General features: G+C 42.7%; 1 protein-coding gene across 1 annotated transcript in view; it reads left to right on the top strand.

The window, feature by feature from the left end:
• The window catches only part of LOC109868128 (leucine rich repeat containing 8 VRAC subunit A), a 28,973-nt gene extending 12,164 nt beyond the window's left edge, over positions 1-16,809 (top strand). Inside the window, exons 2-3 of the mRNA XM_020457587.2 lie at positions 2,337-4,458; positions 11,012-16,809. Of these exons, the coding sequence (XP_020313176.1) occupies positions 2,347-4,458; positions 11,012-11,287 (2,388 nt within the window). The 5' untranslated portion in view covers positions 2,337-2,346 and the 3' untranslated portion in view covers positions 11,288-16,809. The remainder of the gene's footprint in view (positions 1-2,336; positions 4,459-11,011) is intronic.
• The last annotated feature ends 9,329 nt before the right edge of the window (positions 16,810-26,138 follow it).

The raw sequence follows: 26,138 nt of genomic DNA on the forward strand, positions 1-26,138 counted from the left end.
GTGACGCTCCCCATCCAACCTGACAGAGCTTGAGGGATCTGCAGAGAAGAATGGGGGAAACTCCACAAATACAGGTTCTAGCGTCATACCCTAGAAAACTTGAAGCTGTAATCGCTGCCAAAGGTTCTTCAACAAAGTACTGAGTAAAGGGTCTGAATACTTACGTGAATGTAATATTTCAATTTTTTACATTTGCAAACATTTCTCAACTTGTTTTTCCATTGTCATTATTGGGTATTGTGTATAGATTTTCTTTTTTGGGGGGGGGACTATTTAATACATTTTAGAATAAGGCTGTAACATATCAAAATTTGGAAAAAGTCTAGGGGTCTGAACCCTTTCCGAATGCACTGTAGGCCTAATGCAGCTCTGATTTGGTTATGGTGCTCCGGTCTGTGTAGAGTACAGGCCTGAGTCGTGCCTGTCAATGCAATAGAATCCTACCCAGATGTGTTCTGCCTACCACAAAATCTCTTGCATAGTTCTTTTTTGTTTTGGTATGTTGCCTTGGAAGGGGTTAAATATTGCATTGATTCTATCACAATTCCCTCAGTAAAGAAACGTTGATAGTTAAAACTAACGGGGAAAACTCTAAAGTTGAGTGAAGTTCAATCTTGTGCCTTTCTGCACGGGCTGATATTTCTTCTGTGCGGCAGTCCCAGGGGAGATGCACGCCCACGCACAGCTTAGAGGGAGCATTGAACACTGGGCATAAGCCTTGGCAAAATGTGTGTAATTGCAGGAAATTTGCTTTAAAACACCAAAATGTCGTCTCTGCGCCCGAGAGGCGGGCCCCTACAACTGTGCCGTTGGCCACGCCCCTAATTCTGCTTAAAAAAATACTAGGGGAAACACTGAAACGGTACAAATGCAGAGGACTTTGTGTACTTGACTGGTTCATCTCCCAAGGAATGTCCTATTAAATGGGTGGTTTTCCCCATACACCGTAGTAGTATTGCAATTCCACAGTCACAGAATTTGGTAAACTTTTTAAATCAATGGTCTCGACGTAAATCTGTTACAGTGGAATTGGCAAGTAGTAGTAAATTCTCAGGCCTGAAAGTTTTCCTGACCAGAAAAAAATGCAAGTCCTTAGTAATAGCCTATAACTACAGCCAAGAGTATTTCCTGGTCTAATCACTTGATCAGAAAAAACTCCTGGCCTCAACAATGTCCTAATAAATGGGTTGTTTTCCTGTTTCTCAGAGATCACTGGTGGTGATAGACTAATGCTGAGCTAGACATAACAGGTTAAACACCATGCCTTTCTGGCAAAACAACTTTGCAGCCATGATCATGGATTCCTCTTTGGTTTTATTATCTGTGACATTTTTCTGTTGCCCCATTGAATACCATAATTAAACCTCACACATTGAGTAATGTTTCTTCAGAATGTAAACAAGAAGAAACATGTTCACTCTTGCAGCGAGTCACTGTTTTCATAATTGACTTTTAAATGTCAAAGTTCAGGAAAACTCTCCTTCCTTACAATGTCAAGTCCTACATGATGGGTTGTCCTTTTTTATTACTTTGATTTCACATTGTTGTGAGGTGTCTTCACAGAACATTGATTCAGAGATGTTACTAACTTTAGTGTGTTGATGCGTGCTGTGTCAGGTTCTGTGCCCCTCTGTATCCAGCTTGCGCTGCATTCTCTGAGCCACATGGTGTTCTGTCTGCTCACAGGATGTCTGGGTTGTCCCTGACGAGTAGCAGACTCTCCATAGCTGGGAAACATAATAACTGCTTTCCCTGCACCAACCTGACAACCCACAGACATAATGCCCCTAGTCATCTGGGAATGGGTACAGAGTTCTGATCATATTTCCCATAATAAGCTTCCTAGGGTTTTGCATTCTGATATAAATAAGATGTTGGGTTACAGATGAGAATATATCATAATTGAAGCAATTGTGGAGTTGTTGTATTAGATATAGTTTAATGTAAAGAATGGTCTGTGTTTGAGGCACAGGTAACTGATTTGGTTCTGGGTGCTGAGATTAGCTGACTCACAACATTGCAAAGGAAGTCACATTTAATATACATAGGTCTGTGGTTTAGTTCACTGGAACTGGAATAAAGTAACCACACACAGGCAGTCGGGTTTGTTTAGCTGTCCGCACTTATAAGTTCTTTGAACGCACGCTGACATGATGTGTCTCCCCACGAGTATCTGATGAGCAGTGTCTTTGGTTCGATGAGCTATGTTTGTAGTTCAAGATAAAGCATGTTGGAGAAAACCTGTAAATATTTTGCTCTATTGAACTTTGAAATATACTTGTGGCAATGTGAATGTCTTGTATTATATTTAGTCTCTCTTCTTTCCCTCTCCATAGGTAAACCATCATGATCCCCATCACAGAGCTCCGGTACTTTGTTGACACCCAGCCAGCGTACCGCATCCTGAAGCCATGGTGGGACGTCTTCACAGACTACATCTCCATTGTCATGCTCATGATCGCCGTGTTCGGGGGCACGCTGCAGGTCACCCAGGACAAGATGATTTGCCTGCCCTGCAAGTGGGTGGTCAACAAGTCCTGTGAGTACCTCAATGTGAGCTTCCCAGACCCATTTGCCTCTGAGCCCAAAGGCATCAAGTATGAACTCGATCGGCACCAGTACAACTACATTGACGCGGTCTGCTACGAGAACAAGCTGCACTGGTTCGCCAAGTACTTCCCCTACCTGGTGCTACTGCACACCCTCATCTTCCTGGCCTGCAGTAATTTCTGGTTCAAGTTCCCCCGGACTAGCTCCAAATTAGAGCACTTTGTGTCCATCCTGCTCAAGTGTTTTGACTCGCCCTGGACCACCAGGGCTCTGTCCGAGACGGTAGTGGAGGAAAGCGACCCCAAGCCCCTGGGGAAGATGAACGGTTTGGTGGACAAGAAGGCATCTTGTGTCAGCGAGGACGTGGAGGCCAGCATTCCTATGCTCCAAAGGACTAGGTCTCGCATCGAACAGGGCATAGTGGACCGCTCCGACACCGGCGTCCTGGACAAGAAGGAAGGCGAGCAGGCCAAAGCTCTGTTTGAGAAGGTGAAGAAGTTCCGGATGCACGTTGAAGAAGGGGACATCGTTTACCGGCTCTACATCCGCCAGACCATCATCAAAGTCGTCAAGTTCATCCTGATCATCTGCTACACGGCCTACTATGTGCACTACATCAAGTTCAGTGTGATCTGCAAGGTGGACATTGAGAAGCTGACAGGCTATAGGATGTACCACTGTGCTCACCCCCTGGCCACCCTCTTCAAGATCCTGGCCTGTTTCTATATCAGCCTGGTGGGGATTTACGGTCTCATCTGCATGTACACCCTCTGCTGGATGCTCAGCCGTTCCCTCAAGCGCTACTCTTTTGAGTCGATCCGTGAGGAGAGCCATTACAGCGACATACCCGATGTGAAGAATGACTTTGCCTTCATGCTGCACATGATTGACCAGTATGACCCGCTCTACTCCAAACGGTTTGCCGTTTTCCTATCTGAGGTGAGTGAGAACAAACTGCGTCAGCTGAACCTCAACAACGAGTGGACGCTGGACAAGCTGAGGCAACGCATCACCAAGAACTCCCAGGAGAAACTGGAGCTGCACCTATTCATGCTTAGCGGAATCCCTGACACAGTGTTTGACCTCCTAGAATTGGAGGTGCTCAAGCTGGAGCTCATCCCTGATGTCACTATCCCCCCCATCATTGCCCAGCTGGTCAGCCTGAGAGAGATGTGGCTCTACCACACACCAGCCAAAATCGAGGCCCCAGCTTTGGCCTTCCTGAGGGAGAACCTGAAGTCCCTCCACATCAAGTTCACAGACATCAAGGAGATCCCTCTGTGGATCTACAGCCTGAAGAACCTGAGTGAGCTGCACCTCACAGGGAACCTGAGCGCAGAGAACAACCGCTTCATCGTAATCGATGGGCTACGGGAGCTCAAGAGGCTCAAAGTGCTCCGTCTGAAGAGCAACCTGACCAAGCTGCCTCAGGTGGTGACAGACGTCGGGGTCCACCTCCAAAAGCTGTCCATTAACAACGAGGGCACCAAGCTAATGGTGCTCAACAGCCTTAAGAAGATGATGAACCTTACAGAGCTGGAGCTGTTGCGCTGTGACCTGGAACGAATCCCGCACTCTATCTTCAGCCTGCACAACCTGCAGGAGATCGACCTGAAGGATAACAATCTCAAGACCATCGAGGAGATCATCAGCTTCCAGCACCTGCACCGGCTAGTAAGCCTGAAGCTGTGGTACAACCAGATCGCCTACATCCCCATCCAGATCGGCACCTTGACAAACATGGAGAGGCTCTACCTAAACCGCAACAAGATTGAGAAGATCCCGGGCCAGCTCTTCTACTGCCGCAAACTGCGCTTCCTGGACCTGAGTCACAACAACCTGACCAGTATACATGCCGATGTGGGCTTCCTCCAGAACCTGCAGTACTTTGCTGTGACGGCCAACAGGGTGAGTAGAGATCTAGTATATGAGTGTCCCTGAGAAAATATTAGCTAAACACCAGTGGCGGCTGCGGAGGAGAGAACGGCTCGTAATAATGGCTGAAATGGAGCGAATGGCATTAAACACATCGGAACCACGTTTGATGTTATTGATACCATTTCACGTATTCCGCTTCAGCCATTACCACGAGCACTTTCTCCCCAATTAAGGTGCCACCTGCCTCCTGTGCTATTTTATTTATTTTTAAAATTGTACCTTTATTTAACTAGGCAAGTCAGTTAAGAACAAATTCTTATTTTCAATGACGGCCTAGGAACAGTGGGTTAACTGCCTGTTCAGGGGCAGAACGACAGATTTGTACCTTGTTAGCTCGGGGGTTTGAACTTGCAACCTTTCGATTATTAGTCCAACGCTCTAACCACTAGGCTACCCTGCCGCCCCTCTATACACCTAGAACTAACACGCTTTCTTCTTTCCTCTATCTAGCTATTTCATGGTCAGGTCAAATGGTCACCAAACACTTGTTAAGGCCTTTATCTGTGTGTCACAGGAACATTTTAGACATTTTTCTTGAAACACCCTTCTTGCTTCCTTCCTCTTTCACATGTGAATGGGGTCAAAGGTCACACTGGGTAACAGGAAGGTAGGGGTTAGCATTATGAAGACAGTTATGTTGGGGTTAATGGCCCTAGGGTTGTTCCACCTCAAAGCACAAGAAAGAGGATTTTGAAACCCACCATTTGAGATTGAGCTGAAATTGTCTGTAGTTAAACAGATAAGATTAGGCATTCCTGAAACATTGTGTTGAAATATAATTTGATCTATGTGAAATTAAGCTAATTGATTGCACCCAAATTGTCTAATTTAACTTATTGGATTTATATAATCGTCAATAAATATAGTACCTAACATCCGATTTGGACCATAATTCTTTCTAACAATGAGTGAGACCAATAACAATAACATGGTGAAAAGCCACCCATGGACCCCAATAGCTTTTGCTTATGTGGTCACAATTCAAGCCAGTCAGTCATCCATGAAAGCAATTCAGTTTGTCCTTCTCTTATCCTTAATCTGTGTCCAGGAAACAGCTCCTCTGTTTGTGGTTTATCCCCTTAAAAAAAATGTCTATTAGTTAGACCATTCCTGGTAAATCCAGCAGTTCTAATGACTTCAATGTTATGGTCTCTAATGGTCTTTAATGGTAAACGACCCAAACACACAGTGGCAGTACTAGCCACTAAATATTATGCCATTTTTAAAAATAGTATGTCCAATTTCTAAAATAGTACTCCGAATGTGTCATCTAATGCACTATTGCCTTGACTCCTGCCATTCGTTCATTTTGGTACAGTGCATCAATTTATCAGCTGTTGTAAAACACTTGAGTCGGAAAAGACGAGTGATTTCCACTAGATCAAACCCTGAAATTAGTATATGCAGTTTAAGTATGTAGTACGCTACTATGGGTGTATATTCAATCAATCAAATGTATTTATAAATCCCTTTTTACATCAGCCGATGTCACAGTGCTATACAGAAACCCAGCCTAAAACCCCAAATAGGAAGCAATGCAAATCTACAAGCACGGTGGCTAAGAAAAACTCCCTAGAAAGGCTGGAACCTAGGAAGAATCCTAGAGAGGAACCAGGCTCTGAGGGGTGGCCAGTCCTCTTCTGGCTGTGCCGGGATGAGATTATGACAGTACATGGCCAAGATGTTAAAAAGTTCATAATGACCAGCAGGGTCAAATTATTATTATTATTATCATCATCATCATCATCATCATCATCACAGTGGTTGTAGAGGGTGCAACAGGTCAGCACCTCAGGAGTAAATGTCAGTTGGCTTTTCATAGCCGAGCATTCAGGGGTCGAGGGGTTGAGTCAAAAATGGCATGTCCGGTGAACAGGTCAGGGCTCCATAGCCGCAGGCAGAACAGTTGAAACTGGAGCAACAGCACGACCAGCTGGACTGGGGACAGCAACGAGTCATCAGGCGGTGTCTGAGGCATGGTCCCAAGGTTCAGGACCTCTGGGGGAGAGAGGGAGAATTAGAGGGAGCATACTTAAATTCACACAGGACACCGGATAAGACGGGAGAAATACTCCAGACATAAGACTGACCCCCCCCCAACACAAACAAACTATTGCAGCATCAATACTGGAGGCTGAGATAGGAGGGGTCGGAGACACTGTGGCCCCATCTGCTGATACCTCCGGACCGGGCCTATCAGGCAGGATATAACCCCACCCACTTTTCCAAAGCACAGCCCCCACACCACTAGAGGGATATCTTCAACCACCAACTTATTACCCTGAAACCAGGCTGAGTATAGCTCACAAAGATCGTTCCCACGGCATAAACCTGAGTAGGGCGCCAAACCCGGACAGGAAGATCACGTCAGTGACTCACCCCTCCTAGGGACAGCATGGAAGAGCGCCAGTGACTCAGCCCCCGTAATAGGGTCCGAGGCAGAGAATCCCAGTGGAGAGAAGGGAACTGGCCAGGCAGAGACCGCAAGGGAGGTTCGTTGCTCCAGTGCCTTTCCGTTCACCTTCACACCCCTGGGCCAGACTACACTCAATCATAGGACCTACTGAAGAGATGAGTCTTCAATAAAGACTTAAAGGTTGAGATGGATAGGCAGACCATTCCATAAAAATTGAGCTCTTTAGGAGAAAGCCCTGCCTCCAGCTGTTTGTTTAGAAATTCTAGGGACAATAAGGAGGCCTGTGTCTTGTGAATGTAGCATATGTGTAGGTATGTATGGCTGGACCAAATCCGAGAGGATGGGTAGGATCAAGACCATTTAATGCTTTGTAGGTTAGCAGTAAACCTTTAAATCAGCCCTAGCCTTTACAGGAAGCCAGTATAGAGGTTAGCACTGGAGTAAAATGATCCGTTTTTGATTCTAGCAGCCGTGTTTAGCACTAACTAAAGTTTTAGTGCTTTATCCGGGTAGGTGCAAAGTAGAGCATTGCAGTTGTCTAGAAGTGACAAAAGCATGGATGAACTTTTCTGCATCATTTTTGGACAGAAAGTTTCTGATTTTTGCAATGTTACGTAGATGGAAAAAAGCTGTCCTTGAAACAGTCTTGATATGTTCGTCAAAAGAGAGATCAGGGTCCAGAGTAACACGGAGGTCCTTCAGTTTTATTTTAGACGACTGTACAACCATCAAGATTAATTGCCAGATCCAACAGAAGATCTTTGTTTCTTGGGACCTAGAACGAGCATCTCTGTTTTGTCCGAGTTTAAAAGTAGAACGTTTGCCGCCATCAACCTTATGTCTGAAACACAGGCTTTCAGGGAGGGCCATTTTGGGGCTTCACCATGTTTCATCGAAATGTTCAGCTGTGTATCATCCGCATAGCAGTGAAAGTTAACATTGTTTCGAATGACATCACCAAGAGGTAAAATGTATAGTGAAAACAATAGTGTTCCTAAAACGGAACCTTGAGGAAGACCAAAACTTAGTTGATTTGTCAGAGGATAAACCATCCACAGAGACAAACTGATTTCTTTCTGACAGATAAGATCTAAACCAGCCCAGAACTTGTCCTTGTAGACCAATTTGGGTTTCCAATCTCTCCAAAAGAATGTCATGGTCGATTGGTGTCAAAAGCAGCACTACAGTCAAGGAGCATGAGGACATGGCCACAGTTTATTTTGTAATGGTTTTGTATTTAATGGTAAATGTCACTAATTACTGCCTTGTGCTGCTGCTCCAGTTTCAACTGTTCTGCCTTATTATTATTCGACCATGCTGGTCATTTATGAACATTTGAACATCTTGGCCATGTTCTGCTATAATCTCCACCCGGCACAGCCAGAAGAGGACTGGCCACCCCACATAGCCTGGTTCCTCTCTAGGTTTCTTCCTAGGTATTGGCCTTTCTAGGGAGTTTTTCCTAGCCACCGTGCTTCTACACCTGCATTGCTTGCTGTTTGGGGTTTTAGGCTGGGTTTCTGTACAGCACTTTGAGATATCAGCTGATGTACGAAGGGCTATATAAATATATAAATAAATTTGATTTGATTTGCAGTGCCTTGCAGACTGCCTTGCAGTGGTTCATAATTGTATTATTTTATTCGGTTTGTCACAACAGTTTGTCACTAGCCCATTCCTCCATCACAGTTTTGGGCTTGGAGGAAAAGTCTAAATATGGAATTTGCACCATCGGGATAGCCATCTCATAAAGCTGCCATTTGTTAAACTGTTCAAGGAGAGTTGGCTTGAAGCATTAGGTTGCTAGAAGGACAAACTGAATTGCTTTCATGGAGGACTGTCTTGACTTGGGAGTGATCACACAATGTATTTTCATCATGAGCAAAAGCTATTGGTTTTCTACCCAAGGTTGCAATTTTTTTTTTTTGTAGTCGATACATTTAACTCAAGAGCCCATCAAAATTTATAAAATGGTGTAGCAGGAACAGCAGCATCTATTGGGCAAAACATGGTACTTTCAGAGTAATATATGGTAAATATTGACTAAGTGACTTTTAATGGCAAATGTTCCATAAAGGCTGGAAAAACATCAGATTCACAGGGAATATATTACATAGGATGAAGAAACAATATTCCAAGCCGCAGCTCCATACTACTTGTCAGACATAGAGACCTAATGACCTTGTGTACCTATTGTAGTGTTGTGTAGTAGACTGGAATGTCTACATAGTCGGTGCCATTGAGATAAACTGGTCACTTGAATAGTTCAATATTCTGAAAAGTAACCGCCTATCCTGCTAATAATGTTTCAAATGAGTTAAAATAGGGGAAACTGCTGGACCTACTACACACTGTTGGTTAACTGAGACAATGTGCCAGAGTTCTAAAAGTACAGACAAGCAGTTATATTATGCTAATGAGTTTGTCACACTTCTGGCTGCAGATCAAGCGGTCCTGTCCCTGGGGTGATTTTCATGGCAAACTGTTTTCATTCTGTATTTTTTTGGTTTTATATGTACTATTCCCCACCCTGTTAGATGCAATTCATCTTCGTTAAGCAGATGGCTGGAAAAGGTTTAGTGTGTCCTGTACAGAATACCTCCGGGAGATGCAATCTTACAAACAATTCACAAAACTCCCGACTGAGTCTGAGATCATTAACATGAACTTTGACTTATGTGAATTCTTGTCGGAGTGCTGACTTCTAGAGTTTTGAGAATAATGTAAGTGTAGGCTAACTCTTGTAAGTGTAAATGAAAGTGTAACACTTTAGTGGAATGTATCATGTAAAATATAGTTTGTGTAATATCATATGTAAATGCATTATAGGATTTCATATATTTTAATCATGTACATGTACGTGTCGTTGATGCATTTTGCATCAACGACACTCTGACCATTGTGACTTCCTGTACATTCCTGACAGACAGCCTGACTTCAGTCTCCTTACAACGAATTTGCTTGATTTTGGTGGACATTGTCTAATGCTGAGCCAGTTCATTAACTGAACACACCGTTCATCCAATAGATTTTTTAAGAATCAAGTTTAGTGTGAAAAATAAGGACTTACAAGGAATTCTGGGAGGTTATACAACATTTTCCCTATTGCGTACTGGTGGTCATCTGCTGTGTGAGGAATCAGATGGTTTGAGTAAACGATACTATTATGTTTTTTTGTTTTACTGCACTCACTCACCCATATACGTAGTTCCATACTGAGAATAGGCCACAAACAGGGTGGTATGCTGCTCAAAATAGCCCCGTTTACAAGGAACCCCTCTGGTGTGTTCTGTGTTTTTACGCCCTTCTCCAGAGTCTTCTCTTTGCCATTAGTACATTATCGACCCAAATGAGTTGTGAAATTTGTAAAACGTTATTCCCAGGTGGGCCCCTAACGAGGACCCGACGCTCACCACTGTACTCCAATGTTCTAAAGGGTTCTAGGTTTTTGTTTTTCTCTTGGAGAACAATGCCTGGATAGCTCCAGCTGCCTTCTTCACTGTTTTGAAGCTAAGAAAAGCATTTGTAATTTGATAAGGCTATTTTAAGCTCGGTGAATCAGCTTACTCTGATTATATTTTGGCTTAAATTAACAGCATCTATGTAAAATGCACTCATTGTGTCTTTGCCTCAACAGATGACTGAACTATTAATAACAGGTGTTGGTGTGAGCATAAGTAATTATACAAATATGTATGGTACTCGAAGACTGTGACTGTATGTCTGTACCTCTATGGCTCGATTGGCTCCCTTCTTTAGGGCAGAGTGCCTAGGTTTGTTTCTGATTGGCTTAAAGTCCTATGGGCTGGTGTATCTGTGTTTTGATTGGGTAGCTACGGTCGGAACAGTATGTACTGAACTCTCCTTTCTTCCCTCTTTTTCCAAGTCTGTTCTTGAGAACATAGCTGTTCATTGGGGAGGAGTTCAACTTTAAGCACCTTTCACAGCCTAAAGCAAGAAACAGTATGGCTGTTTAAACCATACACTATAGTATGCATAACCTATGCACAAATACAATTATTTTATGAAGTCAAAAACAGACAAAATAAAAATGTATCCTATTTCAACATTCATCCTCACTCTGATCTCCCTCCTTGTCACTGTCAGATCGAGTCGCTCCCGCCGGAGCTGTTCCAGTGCAAGAAGCTGCGCACCCTGAACCTGGGCAACAACTGCCTGCATACTCTACCATCGCGCTTCGGCGAGCTGACGGGCCTGACCCAGCTGGAGCTGCGGGGTAACCGTCTGGAGTGCCTGCCCGTGGAGCTGGGGGAGTGCAGGCAGTTGAAGAGGAGCGGCCTGGTGGTGGAGGAGGACCTGTTCAAGACACTGCCCACAGAGGTCAAAGAACAGCTATGGAGGGCCGACAAGGAGCTGGTCTGAGAGAGTCCAGAGAGAGGGAGCCTAAGGAGAGGAGGAAAGCAGGAGAGAGGATTGGGCAGTGGAGGCTGATGTCACTTTCAATTGGAGGCCAATCTCAAATTTCTCCCTCCTTCCAGCCTCCACTAGTATGGGGTAGGAGAAAGGGGGGAGATGTGTCTGTATTGCTGGACATGCATCCAGGGAAGGATGGTTGATTGGTTGGTTGTTGTCTTGGCTCTCCTGGCTGAATTAGTCTTTTTTAGGGTAACTGGTAGGACTGCCACAATTACAGTATAACCGTGTAACTGATGAAGACAGTCATAACCATTTAAAACAATTTAAAATAAACATTTGACTGAATAACCACAATGCAGCAGCATCAGCACAGAAATAGAACAGTCTAGGTAAATCTAATCTTGGTAATTTGACTGGTAAACTTGTAGATACACTTGCAATGGCTGCCTGATATTGTGATGTAATAATTTCCATGGTAATGTAGAATGTTCACTCAAATTATTTTAACTAATGTAGCTCATGCAATGTATTTTTTTGTAATGTGAGTTGATTGAATCAAATCGCAGGACAAATTACTTCCTGCTCTCAAACTATGGGTACACTGTCAATAGCCGCCACTCCACCCATTATGCCATAATTTACTTGAATTGGGATGCCTGTTCTATTCATTATATTTCTATGGTGCTCCTACACCTGCATTGCTTGCTGTTTGGGGTTTTAGGCTGGGTTTCTGTACAGCACTTTGAGATATCAGCTGATGTACGAAGGGCTATATAAATAAATTTGATTTGATATGGCAGCACATACAGTCTGGAGGAGAGGAGAAAATGTAAATCTACCAAAAAAAATGATACATTATACATTGCTATTCAAACATTTATTACGGTGACCGCGGTAGTTTGGTTGGCCAATTAGTTATCCAAAATTCCATGACCATCACATCCCTAGTCACAGGGTCACAAGATGTTTATAAACAGACTAACCAGATGGAGACCTCTCCAACTTTGGTTCTTTTCCCCCTTGTTCTTTTATGAAATGATGTGCAAAGTCGATCGTTGTCGAATGCTGATTAGGGGAGGATGAGAGACAGAAATCTTGTGAGATTGAGGATTTGTTTTGTTTGTTTGTACGGAGTCATCTCAGTATGGGTCAAGGTTGTTAAACTAATTTTGCTCTGGGGGCTGCATTTGGTCTTTGAGGTCAATCCTCCCGGACTGTCTAGCTTCCATTATCATTTCTACACCGTTTCCATTTGGTTTTAGTAATTTTAAACTATATTGAGTATGTTTCCCCACCAAAAGGAAAACAATATTTATATAAAAATAAAAAAAACTCAAACTGACAGGTATGTTTTGACATTTCTGGTATAAACAGTGGCCACAGAAAGACTACATAAAAGAGTTGGTGTGGAAGGTTCATGTAGCCTACAAAGCAATATATGTGTGTGCTCTGTTTTCCATCTTCACTTGGAAGTATACAGTCCACTAGTCTGTTTATCCAAACGCCAGTGAGAGGACGCAGGATCTGACTGGTTAATGAAACACTATGGCCGATGTAACCAAAGCAGGGCCCTGTTTTATTAGGCACTAAATAATGGGAAATGGACTGAAACTACCTGGACTTGTCCAAAAATAACACACATTTTTGTTTTCTGCAAAACATTTAAAAATGTTTGTTACCGTGTGCCCTAATGAAAACAACCCAGATATTTGCACTCCAAAACAGTGACTGTGGATACATCATTGGCTTATACAGAACACATTTGTGAGGTATATTCTGCATGAATATCGAAGAGATACTTTTTTATTGAATGGACTTGGAGTAGACAACATTAGAAGTCAATTGCCACCAAAGGTGATTCCTTTAAGACCAGCCAGGCAACTCTTGTTACTTATATGGCCTTCCCTTTCTGGTGCTGTAATGCATGTCCCACGCTGTGTCATTACAACCATCATGTTCATGATTTTGCTAAATATGCAGACAAATGTATAGCTTATAATGTTGTACATTTTATGTTTCAAGAATTTACATGGTATTATTATTCTTACCAGCTGTTCCAAGTTATTTTCAAAGGAGAGGGAAGCCTCACTTTGGAGGAAAGTGAGCTGAATTCATCTTTAAAATGTAATAACTACATACATAACTGCCCTTTTTGCAAGGTTACCAATGGGTGTTTTGAGTCCAGCTCTGTTCTGAAAAGGCCTGTCTTGGATTTGTTAGTAAAGGCTAGACCCCAGCTCTAAAAGGCTGGAGCAACGCTCACAGAGTAAGAGTGCATCAGAGAAGAACAAGCAATCCCAGAGCAGAGGCTCGCTGGTCGAGACTTGGGTGGTTGAATACAGACCTACGTTAATGTTGAAGTATTATTCTCTGACATGTTCCTAACTTTTTGAAACATTTGAAAACGGCAAACAGGTACACCCCAGGTCATTCCTTAAACGGGGTGTTGTGATCGATGTGGTTGAGCTATCATAAACTGTTTTGATCGTACCATAGGACTATCTCAGGGCTTCACTGAAGAGCTCATTGATTCACAGCTTTAATGTGGCACAGATTTGAAGGGGTAAATATGGAAACAGTTAGCGCTGACTGAATTGGAGAAGAAAATTGAGATTCTGATAATAGAACAGGATAATATATTTCAGAATATATTGTTGTGTATATAATTGCTGTCACTCTTTAAAAGCCATATAGCGTCAGAAAGAATCATGTAAGCCTCTTTCAGTTCAGCTGAGGTAGTGGTTACATGCTATTCTTCTGTATCACGTCTAACTCTATAAATGTATTGTTTTTACACTGAACTATTTGTATCTAACCAGATCTAATGCTCCAGCTTTTTATCCTTTTCCATAGTCCTCCCCAACAAATTAAAAATCTGTTTTTATCCTGACCTGTACTTGTACTGACCTTCAACACAGTGGGAACACTGTCACTTCCCTTAATCACAAGATTAGGCATTCCCCCCCTAAAAAGCACATTGAAATCTCTAACTTCTATTTCACAACCCCCCCCCCACCAGGAAACGGGTGGAGGGTGAGGTCAGCAAAGTGTTTACAGAGCAGTGGAACTAGGAAGTGTGGTAACATTTTATTTGGATAGTCAATCTGTATATGTTCTACAGACTAAGTTACATTTCAGCTAACTATCTGCTAGCCCTAACCAATTACATTATATTTTAGTCATTTAGCTGAGGCTCTTATCCAGATCTACATACAGGAGCAAATGGGGTTAAGTGCCTTACTCAAGGGCACATCAACAGATTTTTCACCTAGTCTGCTTGGGGATTCAAACCAGCGACTGGTCCAACGCTCTTAACTGCTAGGCTACCTGCCGCCCTAACCTTAACCCTTAACTTAGACCTAACCCTAACTGTAACCTTCGCAAGCAGTTGCTTATCAACAAAGTGTGACCGGAAGTGTCTTTGACCCACAGAAAAGGCTTCCCCCGATCAAGTCACTGTAGGAACGGTTTCTGTTCGGCGCAAAGTGTTGCATGGTCTAGGGTCAGATTGCAGTACCCTCATTATGAGCTTAGTCATTAGGAAATTAAATAATATCTGATCCTGTGGTTGGACAACTTCTACTGTACATACCCCCCCCCATCTGTATAGGACTGTGCCAGTATGTTCGGTACTGTAGGTAGTCATGCCATGGTCACAACAGTTGACCGCAAGGGTAGCAGGTAGCCAAGCGGTTGAGCATTGGGCCAGTAACTGGAAGGTCACTGGTTTGAAGACCTGAGCCGACAAGGTGAAAATTCTGTCTGTACCCTTGAGCAAGGCACTTAACCCTAGAGTACTCCAGAGGCACCATATTACTATGGCTGACCCTGTAAAACAACACCTTTCACTGCACACATCCTATCTTTATTTTATCATCCCATCAGCAATGTGACTGTTGTGAATGTTATTTTACATGTATGCATCCCAACATTCCTTTTATTTCATGTGTTTTTTGCAGAGTTACTGAATGTTTGTTTTCATAAGCAACATTCAAGTTCTCAGACTGGTCAGAAATGGTGTTCAGTGCTCGAGCTATGCAACGCTTGCCTTATTTCAACAGTCCTCTTGTGCATCCAGTGTGGGTGGAGCGCCCTCCTGCTGGAGGTCTGAGTAACAGAGGAAAGTGTTCACTGTCACTTTCTCCATTTGTTTTGTAATGTAAAATAAAAAATGCTGTAAGGTTATGTGTATTACCATCAAAATATTAGAATTTTCTGACTCTTAATGGCCAGTCATTTAACCACATTGTGTATCATTTGGGTAGCATACCAAAACTGTCAAAGCAGCATTGATGCTTCTCATGATTATGTATTTGACCTATTTTGGGGAATCGTTTCTAGGTTAACTCTTATTGTATATGCATAAATAGGCAAACTACCTACCTTTTTAATAGGGGGTTCATGATACTACACTATATTGTTTATGATAGAGTTAAAAAGTTGGTCTAAAAAAAACAGCCTATGGAAACAGTTCAGGGAGTCAGAGAAAGGCTTCTTATTACATATTGTACTTGGCTTAGTTGATAACATAGCCAAGTTATCACCTAACTAATGCCATCTTTATTCATTGTGTATTCATTCATCGTGTTATTTTTCCCTCTGCGATGTTATGAAGGGTCGTAAGTAAGCATTTCACTGTTAGTCTACACCTGTTTTACGAAGCATGTGACATACAATTTAGTTTTGTGATATCTCCGTAGCATTAACAATTGGCATGGCCATGGCATGCTCTCTCAATATTGGGTAGGGCTATGGAAATGCACATTGTCTTTCAAACAATGCTTTTTATTTCTTATAAGCCATGCTTTGGGTGGTCAACAGGACAATGATACATATTTCTGTCAGCCAACTGAATGAGATCAGTTGGTACAAGCCTGTATCTATCTTTCTTTGATGTTTTGCTGGCTGGCATTGTAAGGGCCCTGATGTTTTGCTGGCTGGCATTGTAAGGGCCCTGATGTGTGCTGGCTGGCATTGTAAGGGCCCTGATGTGTGCTGGCTGGCATTGTAAGGGCCCTGATGTGTGCTGGCTGGCATTGTAAGGGCCCTGATGTGTGCTGGCTGGCATTGTAAGGGCCCTGATGTGTGCTGGCTGGCATTGTAAGGGCCCTGATGTGTGCTGGCTTTTGTTCCTGTCAGGTTTTGGTTCCTTTCCATCTGCTTGGACAGTCTGGTCAACATCTCAACCCACACATTTCATGCCAGGTTCACATACTGTACGCCACCCACATTGGGCGGCACTATAATGTTGCTCTTGTTTCATTTAAGTGTAAAAACCTGGACCTGTCAAGTTAATGGGCAAATGACAATCTGTATCTCTTCTACATCAGTGTTGCCCATGTAATGATAAGTTTTCACTTTGTTGCCAAAATGAGTGAACACTGGCTTTCTTAGTGGAGAAATGATGAATGCCCCAGACTCTTGTAACAATGGAATAATTGAGCCTTGACAACACCACAACAGTTGCTTTACTGTGCCTTTTTTTTTTTTTTTACCATTCTGATATAAATGATAAAGTAAGACACTTATCACTGCCTCCATGTATTTATTTCCATTAATGACTTGCCTGCTGATATCAACCCTAATTCAAAACAATTGTCAATGGAGAATCTCTATTCAAAGTACCTTTTCAGTCCAGAACTATAGGCCTAATCTGGGAAACCAGCCTTTAAAATCTCAGAAACAGCCGATGTACAACAGTTTTAAAGAATGCCCACTATCCAGTTCAAGCGTTTGGAGTGGATGGCTGTTTGAATGTTAAATAACGAGAGAGAGGCATTAATGCGATTAACCAGTCTTGTTCAGTACATCACAACACATCCGGGTATCTCAAGCACCCCGGTAAAACACGAGTTGCAGTAATGAACATTTACCAACAGATGGCATCACTGTGCCATTTTACACCCATAACATCTTCCATTTAATAAAATGGGACAGGAGGTGTCAATTCACTAACAAAACAAACCTAGTAACAATTTCCAACATGAAGTATTTTTTATTTTAGTGTTATTATTTTCTCAGTTAACAACATGTTGATATTCTCTTCACTTATCTCTGTCTGTCAACAATCCCTGATGGGAAACCTACAGATTAAGTATTTTTGGTGGCTGGGACAGATGCCCGCAGCGTGAAAAGACAGGGGGCTTGTCTGCGAGGACTGCGGGTTCCCGCACAGGCGTGTCACCTGAATGTCTAAGGGGAGAATTGATGGGCGAGGGAGTGGTGACCTGTGATCCCCTGGCTCTTCGCCCAGTGCCTCAGGCCCCATGTGACTTGCTGGGGTTCTGTCTTTTGTCATGCGACCCCTTTGGCCATCAGGGTTCTGAGTAGGTGCTGGCTCAGCAATCTGAAGGTCAACCCTGTTACGACGGTACAGTGATCCATTCACTTTGACCAAGTAGGAGCGTGGTGCCACTTTCTGTACACAGGATCTGAGTCTCCAGAGGCCTGTCCGGTTCCCTGGTAGTGGCTTCATTCGCACCGTTTCACCCACCCTGAGCTCAGGTAAGTCTCTTGCTGATTTGTCGTAGATGAATTTGGAGACCTGTCTTTTGTGACGTAGCTTCACCAGCACGTCTGTCACCACACATGGCTCCAGGAGAGTGCTGGCTACTGGCAGAGCTGCTTTTAAGCGCCGTGCCATGAGGCGCTGTGCCAGGCTGCTATCCATGCCTTCTGTCGGGATATTGCGCCACTGCAGGATTGCTTTCCAGGCATCTTTGCCCTCTCGCAGAGCCTTTTTGCAGAGGTTCTTTGCGATTTTTACTGCGGACCCCGCCTTCCCATTAGCTTTTGGGTGTCGTGGTGATGAAGTGACGTGCTCGAATTCCCAAAATTTGCTGCAGGATGGGAACTCAACTCCGGAGAATTGGGGTCAATTGTCTGAAATTACCCTATCTGGCTGGCCATAGTGGGCAAACTGAGCCTTGCAGCGTTTGATCGTTGTCTCTGCTGAGAAGTCGGGGAGGAGGTCAATCTCCCAAAAGTCTGAGTAATGATCGACTACCAGCAGAAAGTCTTTGCCACTGTGCTGGAAGAGATCTAGACTTACTATGTGCCAGGGGAGCATCGGTAGCTCGTGGGACATCATCATCTCTCTCTGTTGCTCAATGGCATATTCATTGCAGACTGTGCATTTACTGACCGTCTTTGATTTCACTCTGCATACCTGGCCAATACAGTGTGTCACGTGCTTGTCTGTAACAGGCCTCACCTCCTATGTGACTTGAGTGCACGTGCGCCAACATCTCAGGGCGCAGAGACCGGGGAATAACGACTCTGACACTTGAATATTACTGAGCTCCTCTTTGACTGGCCAATATTCTCTGACGGCTAAAGCAGTTTCTTCCCTGCAGTCGGGCCAGCCCATCAGAATCACAGACCTCAATGCCTGGAGTTGCTCGTCCCTGTCTGTGTGCTGTCTGATTTGTATAAGGCGCTGGTCCGTAACATTGAGGTAGTCAGCCTGGTTGATGTGTTCAACATCCACTTGCTCTGTTTGCAAGCTGCACACTGCATGTTCATGCATGGAGCGTGTGTGAGTACCTGATGCAGTAGCCCTGCTGAGCGTGTCACTCACATCTCTGGCCCTGGCTTATACACCACCTCGAGGTTGTAGTTTTGTAGGGCCAGTAGCATGCTCTGCAGTCGTTTTGGGGCATTCAGAAGAGGCTTGCAGAATATAGCAATTAGGGGCTTGTGATCTGTCTCTGCGGTAATATTGTCGCGCCCGTACAGGTAGTGGTGGAAGCGTTGGCATGCAAACACAATGCTGAGGCACTCCTTCTCTATCTGGGCATAGTTCTGCTCTGTTGGGGTGAGTGCCCTAGAGACGAATACCACAGGCTGGCCCTCCTGCATGAGGCAACAGCCAAGTCCATACTGGCTTGAGTCACTCTGAATCGTGACAGGTTTTGACACATTGTAGTATCGCAGTACAGGTGTCTGGGTGACCAGTTGTTTTATTTCCCCCACCGCTGCGTCATGTTTTGGGAGCCAATGCCAGATGGTGTCCTTGTCCATGAGCCTCCTTAGTGGCTCACACACTTCAGAGAGTGTGTGAGCAGTAGGAATTTGGCCAGGTAGGTGACGAATCCGACGAAGCGCTGCACTCCCTTCACGTCAGATGGGTGGGGCATTTCCAAGACAGCCTTCGCTTTTTCAGGATCCACCTTCAATCCGGTGGAGAACAAGATGTGCCCATAAAAGCGGACCTCTGGCACTTTAAACTGAAGCTTTTTTATGCTTAGCATTAGCTTGAATCTGTCTGCATCTGACCATCAGGGCCAGCAGCTTGGTGTCATGGTCACATTCTGCTTCTTCATCACTGTCCCCACAGCCCACTACGAGGATGTCATCTGCTATGGGTTCCACGCCACTGAGTCCCATCAACAGCTCATGCTGTTTCCGCTGATACACCTCTGGAGCCACGGAGACACCAAACGGAAGCTTCAACCACCTCTTCCTGCCCCAGGGTGTCCAAAAGGTGGTCATGTAGCTGCTGGGCTCGTCGAGCTTGCACTGCAGGAAGGCATCTCTGGCATCCACGAGCGTGAAGACTCTGGCCTTTGGGAGCTTGTAAAGAACATCCTCCAACGTGGGCATAATGTAATGTGAACGTCGCAGAGCCCGGTTGAGGTGTTTAGGATCAATGCATATCCGTAGCTTGTCTGGTTTCTTGACGATAACCATATTACTTATCCAGTCTGTAGGCTCTGTGACGGATATGATGTGGCCATCTGCTTCGTATTTGTCTAGCTGAGCCTTCGTAGCTGTTTTCATGGCCACTGGTACATTGCGGGGTGCACACTGGACAGGCTGGATTGCTGCGTCCAACTCAAAGTGGACTTCCCCGGGAACTGACTCGACCGGTGCGTTGAAGACATCATGGTACTTGCTTAGGAGTGTCTCCTTGCTCAGGGGCCCAGCCTGGACTTGTCTATAATGTTAAGATCAGCTGGGATGGTGAAGTTAATAAGCCCAAGGCGCTTGCATGTAGAACCTGACAGTAATGGCTGTTGACTAGCCTCAACTATTTCAAACTCAAGGGTGTATTCCACAAAACACACTCTGTCACACAGGCCTAAAGAGGTCATGAACTGGCCTGAATACAGTTTCAGCTTGGTGCTACTCTGTGTGAGTTTGTCTCTGGGCGCGAGCCTCCTTTTGTCTTTAAGGCTCATAACGTTGCATGTGGCCCCTGAATCTAGCTGGCATTGCTGTGGTTTATTATTAAGTAGCAGAGTGACAAACCACTTTTGTTCTTTTGCCCTCACTGCCCCTATGCACTTGCTAGCATATACATCATCTGTGCTGTCGTTCCCTTCATCTGTGTTTGTTTCCATGGAGTGCACTTTACCCTCCTTTCTCTTGCTTTTCATGCAGACCCTTGCGAAGTGATTAGCTGTACCACAGGATTTGCATATTTTTCCATAGGCTGGGCAGTGTTCTTTTCCTCGTCCATGAGAAAATGCCACAATATCGGCATGTATTGGGGTTGTCTACTGCAGAGTTGGCTGTAGTATTAGCATTAGCTGTGGCAAATTGTAATTTCTTTACTGGCTGCCTGAATGTAGAATTGACATTGTCCATATGTTGCCTTTCTAGCTCCATGGACCTTCTCCGTATATCAGTAAGCTCTGCTGCACGGCATGTCTCCACTGCCAGGGCCAGCATCAGGTCACGTTCTCTCAGCAAACGTCTACGGGTGCCCTCATCAGTTATGCCAAGCACAATCTTATCTCTGATCAGTTCATCTCTTAAAGCACCATAGTCACATGTAGCTGCCTTTTCCCTTAACCTAGTGACAAAGTTGTCAATGGACTCCTCGTCCTCCTATTTGCAACGACCGAAAACATAACGCTCGTAGATGACGTAAAGTAATGTTCAAGAGCATCAAGAATAGCTATAGCGTTAGATTGGCCAAGATGGCTGCTTGAACAGACGCTTTTTTACCGAGCTCCGTACCAAACTTCAGAAAGATTGTGAAAATTGTTTTTTTTTCTTTAAAGTTTAGTCACTATTATTTTTATTTGTTCAAGATATAAGACCTTTCCTGTGACTGGAATGATAATTGGATAATTTATTTCAGCATGTCCATGCAAAGTCGTGACAAAAAAAGAAAGGAAAAAGTTAGCCGTTCTATTGCTAATCAACGAGAGAAACGTGCTTATAGACAACTGCCATAACTACACTTGGCCTATGGATAATATCATGCTTTCGAATGCTGAAGATGACGAATTCCCCTCTTTACCGGTTACTCCGTGCAAACCTCCACCCTCCAAAAAACCCAACATGAACTCTGACATCGTGGCTACCCTCTCCTTACTCATCAACTCCAGGTGTGACGCCATTGAGAAAATGGTAGGCGCGAACACCATGGTTATCGAAGGCTTGAAAAAGACTGTGGAGTTTGCATGTGGTGAAATTAATGATGTGAAAACGAGAGTGGCAAAAGTTGAAAAAAATGTGGAAAGGGTGGAAAAGAATAACAATGTCTACCATAGACGTCTCACTGATCTGGAACAATACACAAGAAAATGGAACCTGAGACTCTACGGCTTGCCAGAGGTGGAGAATGAAGATGTGCGAGGAGAGGCTATCCGTATCTGCCAAGAAGTTTTGCCTGCAGAGAAGAACAAAGTTGGTGATACCATCGACGTTGTACATCGCCTCGGCAAGAAGCAACAGCAAAGCGATTCAAGACCCAGGGGTATCATCATCCTATTCACTACCAGATTCTACAGGGATGCTGTCTGGAAAGCTGCTAGGAAGAACGCCTTCCTTCAGAGCCATGGTATGCGTTTCGCCGAGCATCTCAGCCCGGAAGACATAGAAAGAAGGAACAAGTTGTGGCCAACGATCAAGATAGCACGAGGTGAGGGGAAGGCTGCTTACTTCGTCGGAGGACGAGGTTTCATCAACGGTTCAGAAATCCATATTCCTCCCTAAAATCTCACCAGAAGGAACAGGTTGATGGTTTCAGCCATGGTATTCTCATTTTCCTTATGTGGTTTACCTAACAAGCATCCGGTGACTATTTTAAAGGAATACTCAGGTATTTCAATTCATTAATTTGTTCTTGTATGACCAGAAGTCCTATTTTGTTTATAAACTTACGAAGAAGATTGAAAGCTGAATTTATGTTTTATGTATACAGTAACTAAGATACTGTCCTAAATGGCATACAGGTCTGCTCTGACTTTACACGGTTATTGTTCTATTTAGTTATTAATACTTATTTCCAAAAAAGGTCTTAGGAACGTTTATATGTAAAACATTTTGTTATACAATTATTTTATGATCAGTTTTCATATGTACTTAAAATAGTAGGTACCCTTTTATTTAAATTATTATTTATTTTATTTCTCAAAATAGTTCCTGATTACACTAAAGAGGATTTTTAGTCTCTCTTACTACAAGAACCCTTGGTTTGGTCTTGAACATAATTTCCAGTTGAGTTGAATTTCAAAGGTTATGGAATAAGCTATTTTCACTTTAAATTGACTTAAATGGTGCAGATCTCGGTTCCTTATCGTTTACGTTCACTGCTCCTACGTCTTTGACTCATCCTACTACAGTTTATACTTTTATATAATCTTTGTTGTTTTGTCTTTGTCTATATTATCTCTTAATGCTAGGGGGTTACGAAACAGTGTGAAGCGCAAGGCCTTATTTCTATTTGCTAAACAATTTCGAACAGATTTTTGCTTTTTTCAAGAGTCTCACTCAATTTCTGCTGATGCCAACTTCTGGAGGTCACAGTGGGGCAACGATATTTGGCTTTCCCATGGATCTGAACGCTCTGCTGGTGTCACTACAATGAAAAATACCTTTGGTGGTAATATTCTACACTCGGAATGTGACCCCTTTGGTCACTTTATTTGTCTTGTGATCAGTTACAATGACATTACACTCATTACTGTAAACTTCTACGGGTACAACACCAAACATGAGAATGATGAGTTGCTTGAATCTATAGAGAAACATATACTTCATTGGTTATCTAAATTTCCCAATTCGTTATTATTGATAGGAGGGGACTTTAACATTACAATAGATAATTCAACTGATAGATGGCCCCCAGGTAGGCCAACCAATCACAATTTGGGTTTAATACTTTTTATGGAAAAGTTTGATCTTACTGATATATGGAGAGAGAGGTTTCCGGCCGAAAGATCATTCACTTGGAGTAACAAAACAGGCTCCAGACAATCCAGAATAGATTTTTGGCTTATATCCAAATGTATTGATAGTGAGTGTGTTACTACAAATATTTGTACTACTCCCCTCACAGACCATAAGGCTATTTACATTGATATCAAAATATCTACCCCTGATACGAACCTTGGTAGAACATCCTACTGGAAGCTAAATGGCTCATTATTAAATAATGATATCGTTACATTTGAGGTTAAAGATCTGCTCTCACATTTTTGGAAAAGGGCTTGTGAAGAAAAATCTTATTGCAAGAACTGGGAGCTCTTTAAATTTGAGGTGTCCAAATATCTTAGAAAATATGGTAGTAATCTTGCTAAGACCAGAAGAGCTGAGGAGGAAAAGGTGATCATTAAGATAACTTCCCTTTCTCAGAGGTCCCCAGCTGACCTCTTGGGGGAGGAGAAGATGGAACTAATTGAGTTACAAAATAAACTGGATAATATATATAAATTAAAAGCAGAAGGAGCCTTTATTAGATCTAGGAAAAAATGGATTGAGAAGGGAGAACAGAATTCATCCTATTTCTTTAGACTTGAGAAATTTCACTCTAAAAATAACACTATCCATAAGTTAAACATTGATGGTGTTATTACAGATGACCAAAAATTAATCGCTAAATACTGCAGCAATTTTTACAGAAAATTGTATAGCTCTACGTACTGTCAGGAATCCACAGATATGTTTTTTAACTCACTGAATAATGTTCACTCTATCAGTGATATAGAATCTAAACAGTGTGATGAACCCATCAAAGTTGAAGAGATTATAGAGTCTATCAAACATCTAAAGAACAATAAATCACCAGGTGTTGATGGAATTACATCAGAATTTTACAAATTATTTTCTGAACAAGTAGCTCCCTTCCTATTTGAAGTCTTTTTAGAGAGTATTAAAAACAATGTTCTCCCTCCTACAATGAGTCAGGGGTTAATAACACTGATACCTAAACCTAAAAAAGAAGTGCTGCTCATCGATAACTGGCGTCCAATTTGTCTTCTTAATAATGACTATAAGATATTAGCCTCACTACTTGCAAAAATAATTAAAGAAGTTCTGGATGCAATTATTGATGAAACACAGTCTGGCTTCATGAGGAACAGACATATTTCTAACAATGTCAGACTAGTATTAGACGTACTTGACTACTCAGACCTAATAACTGAGGATAGCTTCATATTATTTTTAGATTTTTATAAAGCATTTGACACAGTAGAGCATCAGTTCCTCTTCCACTCCCTTGAGAGACTTGGCTTTGGGGATTTTTTTCTGTAAGGCTATTAAGACTCTCTATGCAAATGGTAACAGCTCTATCAAATTGAAATATGGCACCTCACCTAGATTTGAGTTAAAGAGAGGAATTAGGCAAGGTTGTCCTATCTCTCCATACCTGTTTTTATTAATCACCCAACTTCTTGCAAATTCTTTAAATAATAGTCCTGTACAAGGTATTTCCATAGCTGGTAAAGAAATTATTATAAGCCAGCTGGCTGACGATACTACACTTTTTCTGAAAGACGCTAACCAAATTCCCATATCGATCAATGTGATACAATCCTTTTCCAAAGCGTCTGGTCTATATCTTAACATTAAGAAATGTGAACTCATGGCTGTCAAAGATTGTGTGACACCTTCATATTATGGTATTCCAGTAAAAGAAGAACTTACATATTTAGGCATAACCATTACAAAGGATCAGAAGTCTAGAGGCTTACTAAATTTTAACCCTCTTATTAAAAAAAAACCAGAAGAAACTAAATCAATGGCTACAGAGGGACTTATCTTTAAAAGGTAGAGTCCTGATAACCAAGGCTGAAGGTATCTCTAGACTAACATATGGTGCTCTATCTTTATATCTTGACCGTAAAATAAGCAAGGAGATAGACCAGATGCTTTTCAACTTTCTTTGGAGAAACCGTACCCATTACATTAGGAAAACTGTTGTAATGAACACTTATGAGAATGGTGGACTGAATTTTCTGGATTTTACTACTTTAAATAATACTTTCAAGATCATTTGGATAAAACAATTCCTAAGAAGACCCACTTCTATCTGGAATTTTATTCCACATCATGTCTTCTCTACTTTTGGTGGCCTTAACTTCATGTTGTTTTGCAATTATAATATTGACAAAGTTCCAGTGAAACTGTCTGCTTTTCATCGGCAGGTTTTCTTGTCATGGTCCTTAATTTATAAACACAATTTTTCTCCACACAGATATTATTTTTGGAATAATCGTGATATATTGTATAAAAATACCTCTCTGTTTTTAGAATATTGGTTCAGAAATAATATCCTATTGGTGAGCCAACTGGTAAATGCAGAGGGTTTTTTACTCAGTTATAAAGAATTCTTATCACTTTACAAGGTCCCTGTAACACCTAAAGATTTTGCAATTGTTTTAGATGCCATTCCCTCAGGTGTTGCTATGTTATTCAGGAACATGTCAAGACCTGACCCTCAGAGCCTACCTTCTATTGACCCTGTTGACTCATCAGTAGGAAAGATTTGTTTCTCTTTTGGTCCATTCAACAACAGAGCGATACGATCCTTGTTTCAGCAGGATGTTGTATCTATACCTTATGTCATGCCTTATTGGAATGGATTTATTGATAATATCTGTTGGAAAAAAGTTTGGAT

This window comes from Oncorhynchus kisutch, linkage group LG23 (genome assembly GCF_002021735.2).
Source record: "Oncorhynchus kisutch isolate 150728-3 linkage group LG23, Okis_V2, whole genome shotgun sequence".
Classification (NCBI taxonomy): Eukaryota; Metazoa; Chordata; class Actinopteri; order Salmoniformes; family Salmonidae; genus Oncorhynchus; species Oncorhynchus kisutch.